General features: G+C 54.6%; 9 protein-coding genes across 9 annotated transcripts; 8 read left to right on the top strand and 1 right to left on the bottom strand.

Annotated features, from left to right (window-relative positions):
• Positions 1–92: 92 nt before the first annotated feature.
• J4E87_003453 (uncharacterized protein) lies at positions 93–904 on the bottom strand (the record flags this gene model as incomplete). The annotated part of the gene is made up of 2 exons (XM_049375080.1): positions 93–641; positions 689–904. The coding sequence occupies 2 exons, from the start codon at positions 902–904 to the stop codon at positions 93–95; spliced, it is 765 nt and encodes a 254-aa protein (XP_049235002.1).
• A 344-nt stretch (positions 905–1,248) lies between these two features.
• On the top strand, positions 1,249–4,094 carry RNR1 (ribonucleotide-diphosphate reductase subunit rnr1; the record flags this gene model as incomplete). The annotated part of the gene is made up of 3 exons (XM_049375081.1): positions 1,249–1,267; positions 1,325–1,482; positions 1,533–4,094. The coding sequence occupies 3 exons, from the start codon at positions 1,249–1,251 to the stop codon at positions 4,092–4,094; spliced, it is 2,739 nt and encodes a 912-aa protein (XP_049235003.1).
• Positions 4,095–4,743: 649 nt separating this feature from the next.
• Positions 4,744–5,150, top strand: J4E87_003455 (uncharacterized protein; the record flags this gene model as incomplete). Its single annotated transcript, XM_049375082.1, has 2 exons — positions 4,744–4,888; positions 4,951–5,150. The coding sequence occupies 2 exons, from the start codon at positions 4,744–4,746 to the stop codon at positions 5,148–5,150; spliced, it is 345 nt and encodes a 114-aa protein (XP_049235004.1).
• Positions 5,151–5,574: 424 nt separating this feature from the next.
• J4E87_003456 (uncharacterized protein) lies at positions 5,575–9,014 on the top strand (the record flags this gene model as incomplete). The annotated part of the gene is made up of 7 exons (XM_049375083.1): positions 5,575–5,581; positions 5,743–6,386; positions 6,623–6,634; positions 7,195–7,706; positions 7,754–7,969; positions 8,136–8,205; positions 8,253–9,014. 7 exons carry the CDS (start codon positions 5,575–5,577, stop codon positions 9,012–9,014), a joined length of 2,223 nt encoding a protein of 740 aa, XP_049235005.1.
• A 739-nt stretch (positions 9,015–9,753) lies between these two features.
• Positions 9,754–10,236, top strand: J4E87_003457 (uncharacterized protein; the record flags this gene model as incomplete). Its single annotated transcript, XM_049375084.1, has 2 exons — positions 9,754–10,094; positions 10,152–10,236. 2 exons carry the CDS (start codon positions 9,754–9,756, stop codon positions 10,234–10,236), a joined length of 426 nt encoding a protein of 141 aa, XP_049235006.1.
• Positions 10,237–10,974: 738 nt separating this feature from the next.
• On the top strand, positions 10,975–12,223 carry J4E87_003458 (uncharacterized protein; the record flags this gene model as incomplete). Its single annotated transcript, XM_049375085.1, has 3 exons — positions 10,975–11,145; positions 11,205–11,666; positions 11,717–12,223. The coding sequence occupies 3 exons, from the start codon at positions 10,975–10,977 to the stop codon at positions 12,221–12,223; spliced, it is 1,140 nt and encodes a 379-aa protein (XP_049235007.1).
• Positions 12,224–14,233: 2,010 nt separating this feature from the next.
• J4E87_003459 (uncharacterized protein) lies at positions 14,234–14,896 on the top strand (the record flags this gene model as incomplete). Its single annotated transcript, XM_049375086.1, has 5 exons — positions 14,234–14,241; positions 14,477–14,546; positions 14,594–14,663; positions 14,717–14,766; positions 14,819–14,896. 5 exons carry the CDS (start codon positions 14,234–14,236, stop codon positions 14,894–14,896), a joined length of 276 nt encoding a protein of 91 aa, XP_049235008.1.
• A 174-nt stretch (positions 14,897–15,070) lies between these two features.
• Positions 15,071–15,403, top strand: LAE1_1 (Secondary metabolism regulator lae1; the record flags this gene model as incomplete). The annotated part of the gene is made up of 2 exons (XM_049375087.1): positions 15,071–15,235; positions 15,344–15,403. The coding sequence occupies 2 exons, from the start codon at positions 15,071–15,073 to the stop codon at positions 15,401–15,403; spliced, it is 225 nt and encodes a 74-aa protein (XP_049235009.1).
• A 100-nt stretch (positions 15,404–15,503) lies between these two features.
• J4E87_003461 (uncharacterized protein) lies at positions 15,504–17,027 on the top strand (the record flags this gene model as incomplete). The annotated part of the gene is made up of 5 exons (XM_049375088.1): positions 15,504–15,552; positions 16,181–16,307; positions 16,536–16,578; positions 16,624–16,764; positions 16,863–17,027. The coding sequence occupies 5 exons, from the start codon at positions 15,504–15,506 to the stop codon at positions 17,025–17,027; spliced, it is 525 nt and encodes a 174-aa protein (XP_049235010.1).
• Between the last annotated feature and the right edge of the window lie 4,134 nt (positions 17,028–21,161).

The following is a 21,161-nucleotide window of genomic DNA, read 5'->3' on the forward strand; positions in this document are numbered from 1 at the left end:
GTGGAAGTCGTATTGAACGTCTGTTTGTTGTACATTTACACATTTGCTACAGAGGCTTCGCGAGACGGCGCCCTCGCGTTCAAAGTGACATCTCACGCCTTGACCTTCTTCATCTTCTCCATCTTGTCCTTATGCGCCCTTGTGCGCTCCTCCTTCTCTTGCTGTAACCTTCGGCTCCTTTCTACCATGTACTTCTGCTTTGCTGGTCCGACGACCTTGTTCGGGGCCTTGCCCATATCCACCTCCTCAGGGTAATGCATGGTCCTCTTCATCTCAATCTCTGGGTACACCTTCTTAGGCGCGGGCAATGTCCTCTTGTCCAGACCTGTGGAGTGTAGTATCCGTAACCTCTCTACCATATCCCGCAAGCCGTCTACACCGTCCTTGCGGAATTGTGTGACCTTCTTGACGTGCGTTGTGATTCCTGGTGTCAGGCCTAAGTTTGCTGGTCTCCTTGCTAGTGTCTTTGCGGTCATAGCGAAGCGCATGTCTCGTGGCCCGTCTACGAGTTCGAGGATGGCGGATTCGGCTTGGTCTTCTTTCATGGGCTCGACGCGGAGGACTCGGGTGTAGCCGCCGGGTCTGGATTCGTAGCGCTCTCTTATGGGGCCAAACAGCTTGGGTACCATTTCATTTGGTTCCTGATATTATCAGTATGCGCTCTTGGATATGCCATTGGGGTTCGTACATAGAAGATCTGTGTCGCTCTCCGCCGCGTCGCCTCGGTGTTCTTCTTTCCGAGGGTAATCAGCTTCTCCGCTAACCGCTGTGCCTCCTTCGCCTTGTGCCATGTTGTCGCTATTGTCTCGTGCTTGAAGAGCGATGTGACGAGATTCCGCAGGAGCGCTTGACGATGCGACGACGACCGACTGAGGTGGCGATATTTCATGTGACCGCCTGCCATGACGGGCAATTGGTTCTGTATAGGCCGGGAAGGGCGTGGAGGGCGTCTTGATGTTGCTGCACTACCTCAGCCTCTTGCACGCCGCGATACTGTCGCCCGCGAAAAGTTCGGGCATCGGCGGTCGCTTCCCCGACTCCACATCCCTGCCACGCCTGCTCTGCTTATGCAAGCAGCCACTTTAGCACTAAACGGATCCGTGACCCAAGCAACGCGACGGGACGCGTTTCTTCTCTTTACGCGTTATAAGTGTCCCTGCGTCCACCCACCCCTCACTCCTGCACTCTCCTCAATACACCCTCTTCACGATACCCACACAGATACCCCCACTACTTTTCTAATTCAACATGTTCGTCCTCAAGCGTGGTATGTACTGCTTTGCCTTCACCGCCTCAAATCTTCACCACTAACGATGGACTTCAGATGGACGCAAGGAACGCGTACAGTTCGACAAGATCACAGCACGAGTCTCAAGGCTGTGTTACGGCCTCGACCCAGACCATGTTGACCCCGCCGCCATTACCATGAAGGTCATTTCTGGTGTCTACCAGGGTGTCAACACCGTCCAGCTGGACGACTTGGTACGGCTTTCGATGAGTTCAATGTCTTCCCAGTGGCTAACAGACGACAGGCCGCCGAGACAGCAGCATACATGACCACCACACATCCCGACTACGCCATCCTCGCTGCGCGTATCGCCGTATCAAATCTTCACAAGCAGACACAGAAGCAATTCTCTGTAGTTGTAGAAGAGCTGTACAACTATGTCAACCCCAAGAACAACACCCGCCAACCCATGATCTCTGATTACATCTACAAGATCATCATGGACAACGCCGACGAGCTCAACTCGGCCATAGTGTACGACCGCGACTTCAACTACCAGTTCTTCGGCTTCAAGACGCTTGAGCGCTCATATCTCCTCCGCATCAACGGCAAGGTCGCCGAGCGCCCACAACACATGCTTATGCGTGTCGCTGTCGGTATTCACGGAGCCGACATCGAGAAGGCCATCGAGACCTACGACTACATGTCTCAAAAGTACTTCACACACGCCTCGCCGACACTGTTCAACGCGGGTACGCCATCGCCACAAATGTCGTCATGCTTCCTTATCGACATGAAGGAGGACAGCATTGACGGTATCTACGACACACTGAAGACATGTGCGTTGATCTCCAAGACTGCCGGCGGTATTGGTCTCAACGTCCACCGCATTCGTGCTACTGGCTCATACATCGGTGGCACCAACGGAACATCCAACGGTCTCATCCCTATGCTCCGTGTGTACAACAACACTGCTCGCTATGTCGACCAAGGTGGCAACAAGCGTCCCGGTGCTTTCGCCATCTACCTCGAGCCGTGGCACGCCGACGTCTTCGGCTTCCTCGACCTGCGCAAGAACCACGGCAAAGAGGAGGTCCGTGCTCGTGACCTTTTCTACGCTCTATGGATTCCCGACCTGTTCATGAAGCGTGTCCAAGACAATGGGAACTGGACACTCATGTGCCCCAACGAGTGCCCCGGCCTTGCCGATGTCTATGGTGATGAGTTTGAGGCTCTGTACGAGAGCTACGAGAAGCAGAACAAGGGTCGTGAGACTGTCCGCGCCCAGAAGCTCTGGTACGCCATCCTTGAGGCTCAGACCGAGACTGGTAACCCCTTCATGCTTTACAAGGATGCTTGCAACCGCAAGAGCAACCAGAAGAACCTCGGTACCATCCGCAGCTCCAACCTGTGCACCGAAATCGTCGAGTACACTGCTCCTGATGAGGTTGCCGTCTGCAACTTGGCTTCTCTTGCCCTGCCTTCCTTCGTCGACTACAAGCGTGGCGAGTTTGACTTCAAGAAGCTCCACGAAGTCACACAGGTCGTCACCCGCAACCTGAACAAGATCATCGAGGTCAACCACTACCCAGTCGAAGAGGCACGCCGCAGCAACTTCCGCCACCGACCCATCGGTATGGGTGTCCAGGGTCTCGCTGATGCCTTCCTTGCCCTCCGCATGCCTTTCGAGTCCAATGAAGCGAGAAAGCTCAATATTCAGATCTTCGAGACCATCTACCACGCTGCTCTCACTTCCTCATGCGATATTGCAAAGGAACTTGGTCCCTACGAGACCTACCCGGGATCTCCCGTCTCTCAGGGTCAACTGCAGTATGACATGTGGGGTGTCGAACCTACGGACCTTTGGGACTGGGCTGCCTTGAAGGCAAAGATCGCTGAGCACGGTGTACGCAACTCTCTACTCATCGCGCCCATGCCAACTGCCTCTACTTCGCAGATTCTGGGCAACAACGAGTGCTTCGAGCCATACACATCCAACATCTACTCTCGCCGAGTGCTCGCGGGTGAGTTCCAGGTCGTCAACCCATGGTTGCTCAAGGACCTCGTCGACATGGGCCTCTGGTCTGAGAACATGAAGAACCGTATCATCGCTGATGGCGGTTCAATTGCCAGGATTCCCAACATCCCCGAGGAGACCAAGACGCTCTACAAGACCGTGTGGGAGATCTCGCAGAAGAGGATCATTGAGATGGCCGCTGACCGTGGTGCATTCATTGACCAGTCCCAATCTCTCAACATCCACATGAAGGAGCCTACCATGGGTAAGATCACTTCCATGCACTTTGCTGGCTGGAAGGCTGGTCTCAAGACTGGCATGTACTACCTCCGTACCATGGCTGCTTCAGCACCTATCCAGTTCACTGTCGACCAAGAGGCCCTCAACGTCGTAGACACCAACGTGGCTCGTGCTCTGCCCAAGGTACGAAAGCAACCGGGCTTCCAGCCTGAGGCTATCCGACACTCACCTGTCACTGCTTCGCAAACCCCATCTTCGGCACCTCGTCCAATGTATGCCACCAAACCTACCAACGGCGAGGAGAAGAAGGAGGAGGAAAACGGTGTTCCCACCCCAGATGCTACCCCAGATGCTACTCCAACGCCTGTCACGGAGACCCGCAACGCTCTCGCAAGCAAGCCTTTCAAGGCCGATGTGGAGGAGGGCGCGAGCCCAAAGATGGTAGCTGCTGATGCAGCCGTCAAGCCGGACGAGGAGATCACCAGGAAGGACAAACAAGATGAGGACTCCAAGGATGACAGCGAGGACCGGGATGGTGACATCTATGCTGAAGCCGCCCTCGCTTGCTCGATAGAGAACCCTGAGTCCTGCGTCATGTGCAGCGGTTAAGTACTGCAATGTACTTTTCCAGGACGGGTTTAGGTAAGAGCAGCGCTCTTACGCATATGGTCTTTCCGAATGTTTTCGGCGTTGGTGGTCTTTACGCGTAGGTACGCTTGGATTAACGCAAGGAGGTATGAGCTCATGAGTTGGATGTGTTTATTGTCAAGTCATAATGTATGTAGCGAACACAACGTTCTTTCAAACACACTTTTCCCACACATGCACATGTGTGTCCACCGTGATGTCCTCAATCTTCCCACGCTCCAACACTAGCGTGGCACGTTCCGAAAGCCGCGGCTTAATTCCGAACAGGAAGCTACATCTTCCCCACATTGCGCCCTACAACAGTACAACCAACACGCGCCCTTGCAAGTACACACTACTCGGCGTACCTCTATAAACACATTTGAAGTACTGCATACCGTACGTATCTTTCTCCACTCAATTCTCTCTCCCAAGGGCAAGGAGCTAACACACGCACCTTCTCGTAGCTCTCCCAAGCTCAAGCTCTCATAGCCGCAGCCCCACACGCCCGCCTACTTGCTACGACATCGGACACATACATATGTTCGCTCTCCGCACCTTCCGTCCCGCCATCGCATCTACGCTCGCAACAACATCATCGAGATACGCACCGCTGTTTCAACACCGCACAATGGCATCGTCTACCGCTGCTCCACTACAAGAATGGCTCATCATCGTGCCTGATCATAAGGATGCGTTGCAGAAACGGATTGCGGCTCGTCCGAAACATCTCGAGGGGTTGAAGGCGGATAGGGAGGATATGTGGTTGTGGGGTGGTATGTTTACCTTCCCTCCCTTGTACGAGAGAGAGGATAAAGCTAATGCTACATGTTCGTAGGAGCCATGCTCGAAGAACCCATTAAGGAAGGCGACACGGGCCCACCCAAGATGAAGGGCTCAGCGTGCCTTATTGGTGCTAAGACGAGAGAGGAGGTTGTGGAGAGGTTGAAGCAGGATGTTTATGTTAAGGAGGGTGTGTGGAATTTGGAGGATATGCAGATTATTCCTTTTAAGAGTGCGGTTAGGAAGGCGTTGTAGGAGTTTATTGAAGACATGTGAGTGTGTTCATGTCTGGGGCGGGCTGCGAGCTGCTCTTGACAACGCTGTGGCTGCCAATCAAACGTGGGCATCTCAATCTAGCCGCTCACTTCACATCTCCAAGGCCGCTATAGATATCTGCCGGCACATTAACTGCTTGAATTATGTCTTCATTGTGGCAATGCATTCATTATGCCGCAACACGTCAATTCGTCGTCCCCTAGTCGAGTTCGGAACTCTGCATACAATCTCCATCGTATGGCTATTGGCGATGCATCTCAGTGGCGTTGTGTAACGCGAGCCTCCAATGATACATCTCTTCCGTTATTCTGGCGCTGAAAAGCAAACACAACGCTGCACGACTCCGCACTGATAGCTGATCCTGCATGTACTATTGGACATGATGCACAGGTTAATGTAATGAATGCGCAGTGTGCTGAAGCGACATGTAGGTCTCTGCCTACTTTGGTTCCCGACCGAAGGCTGAACATCTTCTTTCTCAAGCATTCCGCGTGATATCTAGCTCGCAAGGCCGCTGTCTTGTGCGGTGGGTACACTTTCTCTGACCTCGTTGCATGCCCTTGTATACCAGTCATGGCACCCATCATCCACATCATCGACCCGGATCCGGATACGGTCATAGTGCTCAAGAACCCGTGTACGATCTTCGCGCGTTGGGAGCCAGAACGGGGACAACCAAATGATCTCGACGACTGGGGTTCCTGGGGAGCTGTGATTCCCGGCAAGAAGAAGAAGGAGACGATGAAGGAAAAGAGGGCGAGGATGAAGGCGGAGAAGGCGAAGAAAGCTGTTCTAATTTTCGAGAGCGCTGAGAGCAGCGATGTGTTTGCTTTGGACGACGGTTCTACCGCGCCTGCAGAGGCTTCATCTGCCATCCAGCATTCGTCGCCACCAATTGCACCGGAAGAGCCCGGAGAGCCTGAAGAGCAGTCAATCCACTATCACGTGTCCTCACGCCACTTGATGCTCGCATCCTCCACCTTCAAGCGAATGCTGGCACAAGACGGCTTCGCCGAGTCTGTGCGCAACGAAGTCGATGGCCTTTACCACATAATGGCCCACGATTGGGACCCTGAAGCATTTCTCATCGTCTTGCGGATTATCCATGGACGCAACAAGCAGGTTCCACGGGAGATAACGCTCGAAATGCTGGCCAAGATTGCTGTTCTGGAGGACTACTACGACTTCGGAGAGGCTCTCGATGTGTTCACTGAAGTATGGGTCCAATCCCTCCCAAAGACCTCTATACCTACGACGTATTGCGGAGATTTGGTGTTATGGGTTTGGGTCGCATGGGTTTTCGATATTGAACAACCATTCGCCCTGGCCACCTATACTGTTATCAGAGAAAGTACCGAATCCCTTCAAACCTTGGATCTTCCTATTCCTACGATAGTGTCAGGTATGTGTGTTCGACTGTCAACGGCAACATGATATCTGATGCAATACAGATGAACTCGACTGTAAGCGATATCAAGCAATTGAATCTGTCGTTACAGAGCTCTACCAGCACCTTGACAAGTATCGTCGGACCGACTATGCTTGTCCGTACGATTCTACTCTCTCTTTCCAGTGCGGGTCCTTTCTTCTTGGAAGTATGATGAAGGAAATGAGTCGCCTAGGTCTATATGAGCCTCGACCCGAGGTGCCATTCCTCGATGTCAGCTTTTCTGCGCTTTGTGAGCAGGTGCAAGGCATGCAATCCCCTTCCTGGATGAATCAAGGAGCATATTATGAGCATCGATGTAACCTCACGATGGTAACGGCGACCCTCATAGCAGATGTGTCAAAGACAGTTGGAGGTTTGAGCTTGAGCGAACTCAAACATAGATAGTACGACTATGTAGTGCAGCGCAAAGCCCAGAAGATCTACAAGGATGATGTTCTATTGCTCAGCTATATCCACCCCACAATTCTCGCCGGAAGTGACGATGAGCACTAAGCCACATACGATCTAGTGGCGAAACAGGGGTCCAATGTCCGATGTCAGAAGTCGGGAGTGACATGTCAACGATCATTTCAGCTGCAAACCTCCCTGAACTTCGACAATGCCACGATGAGCGAAAGCCAGAAGCTCCTGCATGAGCATCCTTCCGACAGCGACTCAGAACCCGAACACGAGCGCAAACCAAGTCCGCGACACCTGTCTCCATCGCCCTCGTCATCGCGAACCACCTCCGCGTCTCCAGCACCACCGGGGTCACGTCCAAATGGCAACATTAAGCGCCAGTCGTCGTTTGCACAAGCTCGGCCTGATGGAGCACCGAGAACGCCCAATCGGGTGCGCTTCGAGGAACCCAGGAGGAGCATGAATGGAGACAACAATGGCGGCGACTGGCTCGAGCTGGATGGGGACGACTACTTGGATGGCGGCGATGGACGAGAAAGAACGCAGCGACTTCCTCTACTTACTGGAATCGAGGCGCCGAGTGTCACAGTCGCCGAAGAATCCTTCAACCCGGAAGACCATCTCGAGAATGCGCGACCACGGAGCGGGATGCGGAGCGCGTTCATGAACATGGCAAACAGTATAATGTATGCCGGACAACACGAATACATTGAGGGGAGCTGACATAAAACAGAGGAGCTGGTATCATCGGCCAACCATACGCTGTTCGCAACGCCGGCCTCGTGACAGGCACCGCCCTCCTCATCGGCCTTACCATCGTGGTAGACTGGACCATACGGCTCATCGTCATAAACTCCAAGCTCAGCGGCACCGACTCGTTTCAAGCCACGGTACAACACTGCTTCGGCAAATCGGGGTTAATAGCGATATCTCTCGCGCAATGGCTCTTGTATGTTCACCTTCCGACATGTGGAAGCAAGGGTATTGACAGCATACAGCGCTTTTGGTGGCATGGTCGCGTTCTGCGTCGTAGTTGGAGATACAATACCAAGGGTCTTGGATTCGATGTTCCCTTCCTTAGCAGACATGCCGTTTCTCTGGCTACTGACTAATAGACGGGCCATCATGATCCTGCTCATTCTTGGCATATCCTTTCCACTGTCGCTCTATCGGGATATATCCAAGGTACGCGATCCGCGGTTTCGCCTCATATTTGCGCTGACAATTCGTAGCTGGCCAAAGCAAGTGGTCTAGCACTGGTCAGCATGACCATCATCATAGTGACCGTAGTCACGCAAGCCTTCCGCGTACCCGCCGAACTGAAGGGCCAACTCCGCGGCAACCTCATCATCCGCCCCGGCATCTTCGAAGCAATTGGCGTAATCGCTTTCGCCTTCGTCTGCCACCACAACAGCCTCCTCATCTACGGCTCCCTCCGCAAACCTACGATCGATCGATTTACACGCGTTACACACTACAGCACCAGTATATCTTTAGTCGCATGTCTTGTCATGGCTCTAACAGGCTACTTGACCTTCGGAGACAAAACCCTCGGCAACGTGCTGAATAACTTTCCGAATGATAACCTCATGGTCAATATTGCGCGACTGTGTTTCGGCCTCAACATGCTTACTACGCTTCCGCTCGAAGCCTTTGTATGTCGAGAAGTCATGACCAACTATTGGTTTCCAGACGAGCCGTACCACCCGAACCGCCATCTCATCTTCACGACTTCGCTCGTCGTCTCCGCCCTCACACTCTCCCTCCTCACCTGCGATCTCGGTATAGTGTTCGAACTGTTCGGCGCAACTTCTGCATGCGCATTGGCGTTCATCCTGCCGCCTCTGTGCTACATGAAGCTAAGCCAAAGAAGCTGGAAGACGTACTTGGCTGGGGCTGTTGCGGCATTTGGAGGTATCGTTATGGTCATCAGCATCATTAAGACGACGAGCAAAACGATGATGGGTAACAGTGAAGGGGCCAAATGTAGTTGATCTATATTGTATCATATATATAGCGAGCATTGGGTGGCGTTCTGGTATACACGTTGCATGTGCATGGCGCTGAAGGCTGGTGGTGGTCACCGACCTTGTTAGACAGAATCTTGGAATACATTGTGATCATTCGCTGCCAACGAGCACATGCATTGTCGCATCGCCGAAAGTAAGGCTTCACGAAGACTATTCTTGTCTTCCTCGGTTCAATCGGCACCCAATTCCTTGAAGTTGGAGTCTCGTTAAGCTCACTAGCTTTCCTCAAGTCCGGTACACCAAGTGCCTCCGGCACCACATCCGGCGCAAGACGCGTACTCACAGACCCACAACAAACTTCAACACCACGCTAAGCTTCAATTCACAATATCGCGATGAACGTTTCGCGATGACCGTTTTTCCTGGTCCCCAATTCATCTCGTAGATTAGCGATGACGATGCGGCTGCTTTCTGTGATGTTGGAGGCGCAGATCATCCCCTGCTTTGGGGCATTGACGTCACGCAATGCAGGTTCCCGAACCCTGCTTTCGCGACCTTGACAGACAGCTGGGAAGACACGACGAAGGAGCGCTATGACAGGGAGGACTTCACATATAAGACCCGGCATGTGCGTTCCGAATCTTCAACTCTAACTCTCCAGACTTTATCATCTCCAGCGTCTAGCCAAGCACGCATCTCGCAGTCCAGATCTCCTGTCGATTATCTTGAAGCTTCTCATAACTCCTATAACCCAACCACCAACATGCCTCTTTTCGGATCCAAGCGGGAGCCCAGCCCTCCTCCTGCTCCTCCTCAGAAACACTCCATGTTCTCTAGGCGTCGCTCTTCTTCCCCTTCGTACAGGGATTCGCGCCATAGCAGCTCCACTAGCCGCACCACCACGACATACACCTCGTCCCCTAAGCGCACATCTGGCATGTTCAGCCGTGGCTCCGGAGACCCTAGCATTGCGACTGCGAAGCAGAGTCTGATGACTGCTGAGGCTGCGGAGAGGGACGCTGACCGTGCGCTCTTTGTTGCCAAGAATGCTGTGAGGGAGGCGCGGGAGCATGTTCATCGTTTGGAGCGTGAGGCTGCTGAGGAGTAAGTACTACCCTGGACAACGAGTATCATATTATGTGGTTACTGACAACTATACAGGGCGAGACTTGCGAAGATCAAGCAGGGTGAGGCCAAGGCTCTCGGCAAGAAGGGCAAGCTGCTCGGAAGACACGACCATGTCTAGATCGACCCAATGCGCCACCCTTTGGAACAACCATCGATACGGCGGGTCGAGCTGGTTCTCATTTTCTTTTATCATAATGTTGAATGATGTGAAGCGCGGAGTTGTTGGATTTCCTATGTCGCCATGAGCGCTTGTATAATACCCCTGATGTCTCTATGCATATCCAATTCTGTTTGTCCACCGTGTATCTCACCTTATGCGTCAATTTGAGTGATCACGTCAGCCTGACAAACGTCATTCCATTGTCTGGGTTCACATGCTCTACCACGCCTGATAGAAGATGGCAAACAGACCGGCGGTCTCGTGGATACGAGCATATTTTACAAACACTTTCTCTCTACTACTTATACCACAGGGAGACCCTCCTACATAGAATAAGGCAGGCAACTCATGGACTGCTCCATCAGCAGTAAGTCTTCATATATCCCCGTCGCCGTTGTGCAGCAGACTAATCTGATAGTAGAGACTGAGCGCGACCACTCGATGCGAAAGACCATACACTGAATCTCCCGCAGGCGGTGGTCATGTGAAAGCCAAAGCAAAACACTAGACGACGGAAAAACTAGGAGGCCTTCCGTTCGCCAAAATGAAAGGGCTTCTCGACAAACGCACAAACTCCCTCAGCGCCCACACACCACCGATATTCCCACCCCACCAACACAACTCTACCTCAATTCTTTATACCCCTCCCTCTTACACGTATAACACCTTTCTATACACTCTCTTCTTTCATTCAAGATGGCCCGCACCAAGCGCGAAGCCCGCCGAGCGCCCAACTCCATCGCTCAACATCGTCGCGACATCGCGGCCTACTACGCGGGGCTTGTCCAGGACAAGAACACACCGGCTCGTCGCCATGCACTCGCGTACTCCTCGCTGCCTGAGGAGACGCCCATTCCAGTCGGTTTCGTAAGTTACCGTTACCTCAATTCAAGGATAAGCAACCGCTAACTTCAACCCCTCTTCAGATGGGCCAGGTCATCAAGGAAGCGCAGAAGTCACCGCAGACGCGCGAACTAGATGAGTTCAACCGTCTCGTCGCCGCTCGCCTGGAGAACAGGGAGACATCGGTTGAACGGGCCTTGTTGAATCTCCTCCTCGACCGCGAAGCCAAGATAGAGCAAGAAAAGCTCGAGCAGGCGGCTGCGACTGAGGCAAAGAAGCAGCAGTGGGTCCTCGACGGACAACGTCGTCACCAGGGCATCTTGTCCGCTGGCGGCGACCCTGTCTGGACTAGACGTCATCTCAACAGGGCCTTTCTGGGCTACGGCGACAAGTCAGATTCCGACTCTGACAGCGTCTTGAGTCCTTCTGAGAGCGACATCGACGACCCCGACTCGGGTCGTATTCGGAAAGACCCTCCGGTCGCGGGCAAACAGCCTGCTGTCGGTGATACGTCGACTCCCACTCCTGAGGTGGTCAAAGAAGAGGTAAGCCCGTCCATCCCATCACATGTACCATCATTACTAACATGAGCCAGGCCAAGACCAAGATCGCCGACGCCATCTCGACCCTCACGTTCGAGAAGGGATCAGACTGCCCCCTGTGGATCGGCCACCTCGAAAAGCCGCTCCCACACCCCTCTCTGACACCGCTTCAGAACGAACACGTTCTGAAGCGTCTGTACCACGACGAGATCGCGCGTCTGAGCGCCCTCCGCGACACCCGTGGCCCTCCCGCTGGACACCCTCCGGGCGGAGACTGGATGTATACATCCTTGTATGGTGAGACGAAGCAGGTCAAGGAGGAGGCGGCTGGAAGTCACCGGGCTGCTGCGAGAGGCTGGTGGACGTATAGTGTAGATGGTGAGGATTTGGAGGAGGTTTGGGAGAAGTGGCCGGTTGGCCTTGATGGGACGCCGGTGGGCTGGAGGAGGGTGAATTGGAAGGATGGGACGGTGGGGACTTCTCTGGTGAGGAACTGGTTGGAGAGGGAGTTGTGGGCGATGCCCGAGGAGGATGCGATGGAAGGAGTTGAGTTTGAGTAGGCGGGTGGCTGACTTGCGTGTCTTCCTGACTAAGTACGGACGATGCGAGGGTATGTAGTTGTGTCAAGATACCATAATGGATACATCTGAAAGACCATGATCTCACTCAGTTGATGATACCACATTGGTTCAAGTAAAGTCTCTTACACCGACCACGAGGGAGCCTGTCGTAGACAAAGGATTTCAGTAACTGCGACCATGACACCCCCAAGGTCATGTCGTCTCTACTACACATGTCGGCCTTGCCTACAACCTTCAGTATCCCCATGTATAACCCTGGGGATCATGGCACCCATATCTTGATCATCAGACTCGGATTGTAGACTCCTTGCTGCCCTTGTCAACAGCCTCGTAAGGAGTCCATTCGCCGACTCGGTACTCGATCTTTGTAGAATTATGTATAGCTCTGCAGTACCCTCGACCCATACAGTGCAACTCGCTGATCCTGCTCGTGCTTGCGTGCATCCACGTAGACATTGTGACCCATCCACGTATGATACCTGTTGAAGCCTCTACTGTTTGCATTCGTGAACCTTGACTTGCGAAAGCCGTATGACGTCTCAGCTCTACGTTGTAGTACCCCAGCCATCTTGATATGGTCCTCTTCGTAAACCCAAAGCCGTTCGCCGTCCTCATGTCTGTCTCTACAGGACCCTGGACCCTCAGCCGCCGACATGTCTCCCACAAGGTGAGGTGACATCGACATGCTGCTGGCCTTCAATATGCGTCCCAGGATGTAGCTGATCCGAGGCTGTACTGTCGATCGCGGGTTCGGGCTCTATGGTGGGATGAATTTGCGGTGAATCGTCGTGGGCTGTTCGCGTTCTCGAGGCAGCAGCTCTACAGTAGCATAAGCAATCTGACCCAGGGAAGACGGAGGGTATAGGTATCGATGTAGGCAAGCCCGGGGGCGTTCGATGTTCGGTAGCTGCTCATGGGCGCGACGCCGCAGGCGGGCGCTGTGGTCTTGGTGTTGCACCGCCCGCCACCTCCGCGGCCAACTCGATGTTCTCAAATCCGCAAGGCAGTGATTTGCCCCCAAGTCTCGAGGGTTCCTCCGTGTCCGAGCTGCGGTTCCACAACCACATTGTCAATTCTGTCCAAAAAAGTGTCAGGAGAAAGATATGGTTCAGGGCTTCGCTGCTGTGCTCTGTCGACCCTTATAGACATCTGCTGCCGTGTTGCATGAGCCTGCCAGCTCCCCCATGTGAAGCTCCCAGCGAAAAGTTTGGTGTTCCTTTGCTCCCTCAGCTGGGTTTTGCGGAGGACTCTCGGGCAACCCACTCCCTCCACGCTGTATCTTCACCACCACCAGACCAAAAAATATCTGGGGAGTGCCAAAAGGAGCGCAGAGCTCACGATATCCTCCTCCAACTTTTCTGGTGTTTCTTTCTCGACGTGGTGGAGTTGCACTCCCACATTTACACCCTTGGGGTGAGCCTCCGCCACCGCGCACGGTCGCAACTGCTTCTCTGCTTCACCCCTAGTGCTATCTGGAAGCTCAGGGTCCAGGTTATTGAGTCTCCCCTCAAGCCTGTCTATACCTTAACACCCCTCCTCCCCAGAGCCCGAAGGGCAGTACGACAAGCACCGTGAAGCCCGTCGCAAGCTCCTCCAACTTTCCTGGTGTCGATACGACGTCAGGGGCATCTTGAGCGTCCATTGATGCGAAGTGATGGTGAGCGTGAGGCCGCGAGCCTTAGCTGCGAGCCTGGCGGCCTGGCCAGGGCTGCCATATAAGCTCGTCCACCGACCTCCCCCTCCAACTCTTCAACCACCCACCACCACAGCTATATGCAAACTTTTGAGCTCGACAGGAGTGGCTTCCTATCGGAGCGCAGCAAAGTGCTGCACATGAGCGGTCTGCCCCACGATACGTAAGTCAAACCTTCGCTCCGCTCTAAGTCTCTTCGTGCACTCTCTGACAACCTCATCAGCGCCGGCGGGTGAACGCAAGGCTTTTTCGAGCCTGATACGTGCACTCATGCACGCTTGTGCGCCACCTCCTCGATGACGACGTACCTGGTAAGTCATATTGACACTGCTTGCCTGCTTGAGCGCTGTACTCTCTTCGCGCTCTGTACTGTGGATCGCGCGATATACCCATCCTGCCCCAAGTCGCTGCGAGGCGCCTTCAACCCCGCCTTTGGCAACGTCTTGCTCTCTCCCCTCCAGTACTCTTTTGACTCTTCTTTTATAACCTTGCTCCATCTCTTGCATACTAACATACCATTCAGTCTCGCTTTCGGGCAGGTCCCTCCGCACTCCTGACCAGCACAAGCCCACCGGAACTGGGTTTGCCATCTTCTCGTCCCATGAAGAGGTATGTACCGCATTAGCAATCTACCTGCTTTTGCTAATATTGAATAGGCTGCGGAATCGCTCTGCATGAACGGACGGCTCATCAACGCCACACGCTTCGCTATGAGGTGGAGTCGGAGTAGTTCGTCTCTCGCCAATTCCAGGCAGTCGCTCTCCAAGTTTTCTACGAAGAGAACTACTTCGACTTCACCTCCAAGACATCATTTCGGGCGTCGCTCAAGGTATGTGCTGCGTTAGCAATCTCCGCACTAGAATCTACTAACACAGCTCAAGGACAAGCATGCCCGCATTGTGGACCTCAGCAAGAACGGTGATGTCTTCGGGATGCGGTGCATGTGGTCCCGCGCCTGAGCAAGAACGAAGCGTACCCGCAGCCTAATTTGAAGATATCATGGCTAACATGCATGGCCAACATGCATGGCCCGAATCTCTCAACCTCCAGGGCGTGAGCGACTTCGACCCCAACGATCCCCTCTACTGGGCAATGGAGCACTGCCAGTCAGAACGACCCAAACCAGCAACTACATGGAAAACGGCCGCTGGTATCATGGCTTCCGGAGAGGCCTCTACATGTACCCGTGCGACGAGCCCGAGAACGACCGCATGGACATCTACCACCAATTCTTTGCCGTCGCACGGAGAGGGCAGCTGCACCAGTCGCCGCACGCAAACGTCAAGCTCCCCGAGGCCGTTCGCAAATGTTGAGTGCGACGATATGGCGCTATTTCGATATATACGCCCTCTTGGGCGTCACGCTCTCCGTCGGCACCTGCCGACCCTGCACCGCCAGAGCCGCAGACCAACAAGAAGCGAAAGGCTGAGAAAGAGCCCGAGGTTAATACCGTCTTAGTCTTCTAGATCACTCGCTGACATGATGCAGCCGAACAAGAAAGCCTGTGCCGAACCTCTTTGTGATGTTCCTCAGAAAAGGACTTGCCCTCCTCAGCCTCGAATCAATATGTACAAAGACGAGGAGGGCAAGTTCAACGGCAAAGTCGTGCGAAGAGGTACGTCTGTCCGATCCAATGCCGACCTCAAGCGCTAACTCAACAACAGCTGCATCGCGAGTCGGTCCTCGTGAAGCCCGTCAACACGAGAATACCCCATCAAGAAGTTCGATACCAGAAGAGAACTCGTGTTGGCGGGTCGTCACACCGGAAACGACCACGGCATGGGTGGCGGACACATGCGTGGAGGCGCCGGCGCTGTACCCTTTAGGGCTGGGCCCCCCTCAACACCACATGGGTCATGGCCACGGCCACGGAATGGGTGGCGGACATATGCGCGGTGGCACCGGCGCTGTGCCCTTTAGGGCTGGAGACTGGAAGTGCGGAGAGAATGGCTGTGGATACCACAAGGCCACCCCGACGTCTTGACCAAGCCGATGGACGCTCGCGCCGACGTTCGCGCTTTCTTGTCAGAGCGAAGCAAGGTTCTGCACACGAGCGGCCTCCCCCACGACACTACCCAGTCAGAACTAGAGAGCTGGTTCACTCAATTCGGCGAACGTCCAATTGCGTTCTGGACTTGCAAGCAGTAAGTCGCCTTCCCCTAATGGGGTCGGCGCACCGACAACACGCCATGCAGCTGCCCTGATGACCTCCGCGAAAGCTTCCTGCATCATGTAGGACGCAGAGAAGTTTGTGGCCTGGAAATTCGGCGGCCAGAGATACGACGGACGCGATCAAGTGCTTCTGCTTGCCGAGGACAAGCCACGCTTCAAGAAGTCTGGCCGTGGCGATATTCCTGACAGCGATTCAGAGTAACCACCTGTCAAAGCCAAGGATCGACGTATAGCTTTGGACACGAGTAGGATACGGGATGGAGGTTGATACGCAGGCTTAGATGCTTGAACGGGGAATGATACCATCGCCCTGGTCGTGTAAAGAGAGAGACGGCAGCTACCACAACTTCGCGAAGAACACCGCCTGTCTCCGCTGTGGTGCGAGCCGCGCATGTGCAGCTGTTGTTGCCGATTTGGAGATCAGAGTCCCTCCGGCAAGAAGAAGCGCAAGGCGCGGAAGAAGCCACTCGTGAGTACTTTTCGCATACTCTCGTCCAACTACTGACAAGCATAGTCTGATGAAGAGTTCAAAGTTACGAACGCCGAGTATCATCAAGGACGTCCCAAGTTATTCGGTTGGGGGCGACTGGATATGGGCGAGGTCGGGGCCCTATCCACCATCGGCATTGAACTCGTTGCGCAGAGTTGTTCGTTCGTAAAAGCTTCTAGCCTTGGTCTTCGTGGGAAATCGTAAGACGCTGACATCATTCGGCGCGGTGACGGAGACCGTGGCAACCCTCACATGGGACCAAGTCCGCAACGCCGGTTCCATCCGTGGGTGTCGTAGAGCGCTTGAGCAACTTCTACAACGAGCACATTGGTCCCAAGAACCTCGAGTTCGCCTTTGTAGACTCGTGGGACGAATGTGTTCGTTATGGGAGGATCGCTCGCGCCTATGCCATCCACGGAACATTCTAGCATGGCACCGCAGCGGTACGTCCAAACAACATCCTATCCAAACCGCAGATAAGACATGAGCTAACTTTGCTAGGCTTCGGCCGGTGTAAGCCGCCTTCACACCCATCGGGTCCCCCGGTGGGTGGTTGGCGCCTCAGGTCGCCTGCGACCTGATGCAGAATACTGCCGTCGGGCTCGGTACTGAGCGCCGTATGGAGTGTTCTGTGTTGGGTTCGCATGGCACCTCTGCGGCGCCGCTCCCAACGCTGTGTCGAAAAGAAACGAAAAGGCCAGCCTCACAATGCAGCAAACAAACGTCAGCGCAAGTAGTTGTATGTTGTGAGGCTGGCCGGCCGTGGAAGAAAGAAGGATCCGACGAGGACGAGGACCGGGTTTCGCCACCCATTACGCCACTATGGACGACCTCGCGCGCTCCATGGCCAAGGACATCCGCGATATCCAACCGTACGAAGGCCAGATGTTCTTGTCAATGTTCATCGACGCGAACCCCAAGCACGCTGTGTGGGAGTTCACCAACGACGGCTATGAGGACATCAAGAACCAGGTCGACCTCATCTCTAGGGGGTTGGATCGGTGAACCCTGCAACGTCGTCCATGTCGACACCATCCAGGAAAAGGACAAAGACCTCGGCTTCCTGGCCGACAGGACATCGTCACCGCCCTCGCACAAGAGAAGTGCATCTGCGAGAACGTCATGTGCTCGGCGTGGCAGATCCGCATGTTCGTCAACGCACCTAAGGCGTATTCCAAGCGGAGGGATATTCCAGATGTAAGGATCAGAACCGGGAGGTATCCTGCCACTGACCCGACTATCGAGCTGGTTCGAACGCGATCGCAACCGCAACGTAGAGCGCATCTACAACGCGATCGCAACCGAAACGTAGAGCGCATCTACAACGCGATGGTCAGCGGCGATCATGCTAGAGACAACCCCAAATCAACCGCGCGGAAGAGATGGATCGAAGAGCCACATTACCAGTCCGACTTGTGGGAAATAGCAAGAGGCCGAACGCGAAAGGTCACAGTGTATGAATGGTAAAGGGTGGGAGATGTCGTCGGAACCCCCGGCGCGGTGTGTTGGAAGTTTGTGGCGGCTTGTGGAAACGGATTTGGCGATGGGATATGAGCAACGTCTTGGTTTCGAGTTGAGGTTCAAATGCGCATGAAGTTCTCCAATCTATCTCCAAGAAACCACATGTCTCCGTTAGCCCGCGGGCCTCATGCATCGCGTCGTGAGCGAATGAGTGTTGCCACCCTCGCAGCGGTATGTAACCCCCCTCTTCATCATCGGATGTTTGCTGACGTTTGACTGCTCTGGCCCTTACCAGAACATGCCTGCCATGGATGGCAACGATGCTGACGCATTTTGGAGATGCCAGATCGCCCGTGAGGATGGCAAGGGATGGTCTGCGGCTGCACGTCGACGGTGGCTGGGCGGAAGATGGCGACCCACATTCGCTTCCGCGCGTCATCCTTCCCGGACTTCCGACCGCATGTCTTCGCTCCTTCTTCGCAAACTTCATCGAGAAGCTCGCCAACCCATCTTCCATCGTTTCGTAATACGCGGTGTATCGTTGTTCATCTCGCTGGCGATAGAAAGAGCTAGGAAAATACCTTCGCGGCATGCACCTGGAAGGCTGTGCGCCATGGTCTTCGGATTTCCGTTGTGAGGGCGTCGAATGGCGTGGAAGATGCCCTGTGAACAGCATCACGCTGCGCAAACTATTCGTGTCTCGTCGCGGCATGCTCAACCATATTGTAGCTATGGCTATGCGCAGCCCCGATGATATTCCCATCGCCGCTCCGAGCTCATGAGGGAACTCAGCCCGAAGACATCGCTTCCGAAAGCCCAATCTTGACCACCTACCGAGAGTATGGCTGGCTATGCGATGCCTGACATCGAAAGCGCCCATATTGGCTGTCTTGTGTTATGATGAACACGTTCCGACGCTGTCCAGCGTTCCAGATGTCGCGTCGATTCTGCGGCTCCTTGGTCCTTGCCGAAGACTCTCAGCACGGTCGGCTGGATGCTCGATCGCTGAGGATGCGCAGAGAGAATAGCCTTGTTCTGTCGTGCGAGGTTTACGGGCGAAAGGTCGCATTGTCTTGCGCGCGTTCTCCTATTCCAACTTGCTGAGGCTCGTGCCCTCGTGTGCTGCTGGGCGTCTCAAGCTTGAGGCTGTCCGCAGTCGATGGTGTACCACGCGCAATTCGAGCAAACCGGTCGCGATTCGTTGGTCGCATTCCCCGGTTGAAGTGTGCATGCGGGAGAAGCAGACATGCCGCTTGAATGTCGCTGTGGCTCGTCGCCGGTATCTGTCGTGTTTGGAGCCTTCGCCGCCGTCTCGTCGAGCTGCCGTTCATCCAAGGGGTGCCTCTTCTATCTCGCTGTTGTCTGGCCCATTGTCGCTCTCGCATTCGGTATGCAGCCCATCCAAGCCTTGTGTTTGGTCTGCGATCAAGGCACATCGGCGGTATCGGTCGAAGCGGAGGCGCTCTGCGGCTTCGTGGGAAGTTGTGCGCGAGGAGGGCGGGGATTCGGAATGGTCGCAGGGCGTGCCCAAGGTTTGCTCTAGATCACTGTATCCTTTGTCAGTCGCTCTTGGATCTTCTACATCGGCCTCAGATCTGCTGTGTCCAGTCGCCGTCTTGGGCAGCAAAAGTCTTCAAGCTCGTTCTCAACGCCGCGGAGGAGCCCGCCACCACGGGAGTGATCAAGCCGGCCATGGGCGTATCATACCGCTACTGCTCGCTGTCAAGAAGCCGATCTTCCGTCAATCACCAGTAAAAGTCGCGCAGTAGCTTGCCGTTCCGTCGACGGCCTTCGCCTTGGGGTGAGTGAGCTCCCCCCATCAGGGGTGAGGGGATCTTAGCCACGCCCTCGAAGAGACGTCGCGCGACCGTGTCTATCATCGACGATGCCCTATGTCGGAGAAGCTCGCAGGAAGCCTCTATCGTCGGCCTGGGCGTCGAGGGGCTCGTGGCGCGATGTTGTGGGTCGTTGCCGTGAAAGGATGGTGAACGAGCCTGCTGTCGCGGGGCATGATGCCTTTCGAGAAAGCCGTTGCAGTAGAGGGTTTCGCGCCTGACAAGGCTCTGGTCAAGGTTTGGCGAGTAGCCGCATTCCTATGATGGCGTTTTGGTCGTGTGTGTGGTGAAGCTGAGGCGGCGGTCAGCGGAGCGATACGAAGCACGATATCAGCCCCACCACGATGCAGCCCGCCCTTCATCAAAGCTGAGGAGTCGCGTCAAGCATAGAGTAACGGGGAGGCCATCATGCCCGAGGAGGCGAAGTTCCAGGATGCGCCCAAGCACAGCTGGGAGTCGCGCCTTGCACAGCCAAAGCAGGCCTGCATTCCAAACCCTACTGGCCTTCTGCGGAGCGGCTAGAGGAAGACTTCCATGATCCGGCTATGTCTAAACAGCGCCCATCGCGATAGCATGTCTGCGTCCAACTCTCAAACAGTGCCAAAATGTATGCAACGCGCTCCTGAGTAGCTTGCACTATAAACATCAGGGATCGTCTCACACGATGTCAAGCATGAAGGTCAAGCATGAAGATCAAGCATGAAGATCAAGCACGAAGTGTTCAAGACATGCGATCGACCGCTCTGATTGCCTGCGGCTGCCACATGCTAGATACATGATGGTCATGGTCTCAAGAGCCTCCTACGTGGGCTCATGGTATCCCCTTGGCTCGTCGTCCTGCCGCTGCTGCCCTACTTCTATGCTTGCTCAAGTCGTCCTCGCCTTTCCTGCCGCCTCCGTCTACGTATATCAGGACCGCGTATCCCCCTGGCCTCCCTCCTGCTCGCCTATCGCCTTGCCTCGTACCCATCGTGGCTTTCTTGTGCTGGCTTCGGTTTGATGTAGGCTATAGATTGGGGAGTCTGGAATTGGACGTTGTCCTAGCAGGTCGGTCGCCGTCAGAGGTTCATAACACTGCTGTCGGTGAAAGATATCCCGGACAGGACTGATCAGTATACTTTCTTGGGATGCTACGTCAACAATACCAATGACCTTCGGTGGTCTCTCATCATACCCCGCTTACCCTCACCGTCAATGGGAGTCACAGAACCCCAGCAGAATCCCGGCGCTAGTGGGTCACCCAAATGGTCAACAGCACTTCACGCA

This window comes from Alternaria ethzedia, assembly GCF_023757985.1.
Source record: "Alternaria ethzedia strain BMP 0044 chromosome Unknown scaffold_6, whole genome shotgun sequence".
Taxonomy (NCBI): domain Eukaryota; kingdom Fungi; phylum Ascomycota; class Dothideomycetes; order Pleosporales; family Pleosporaceae; genus Alternaria; species Alternaria ethzedia.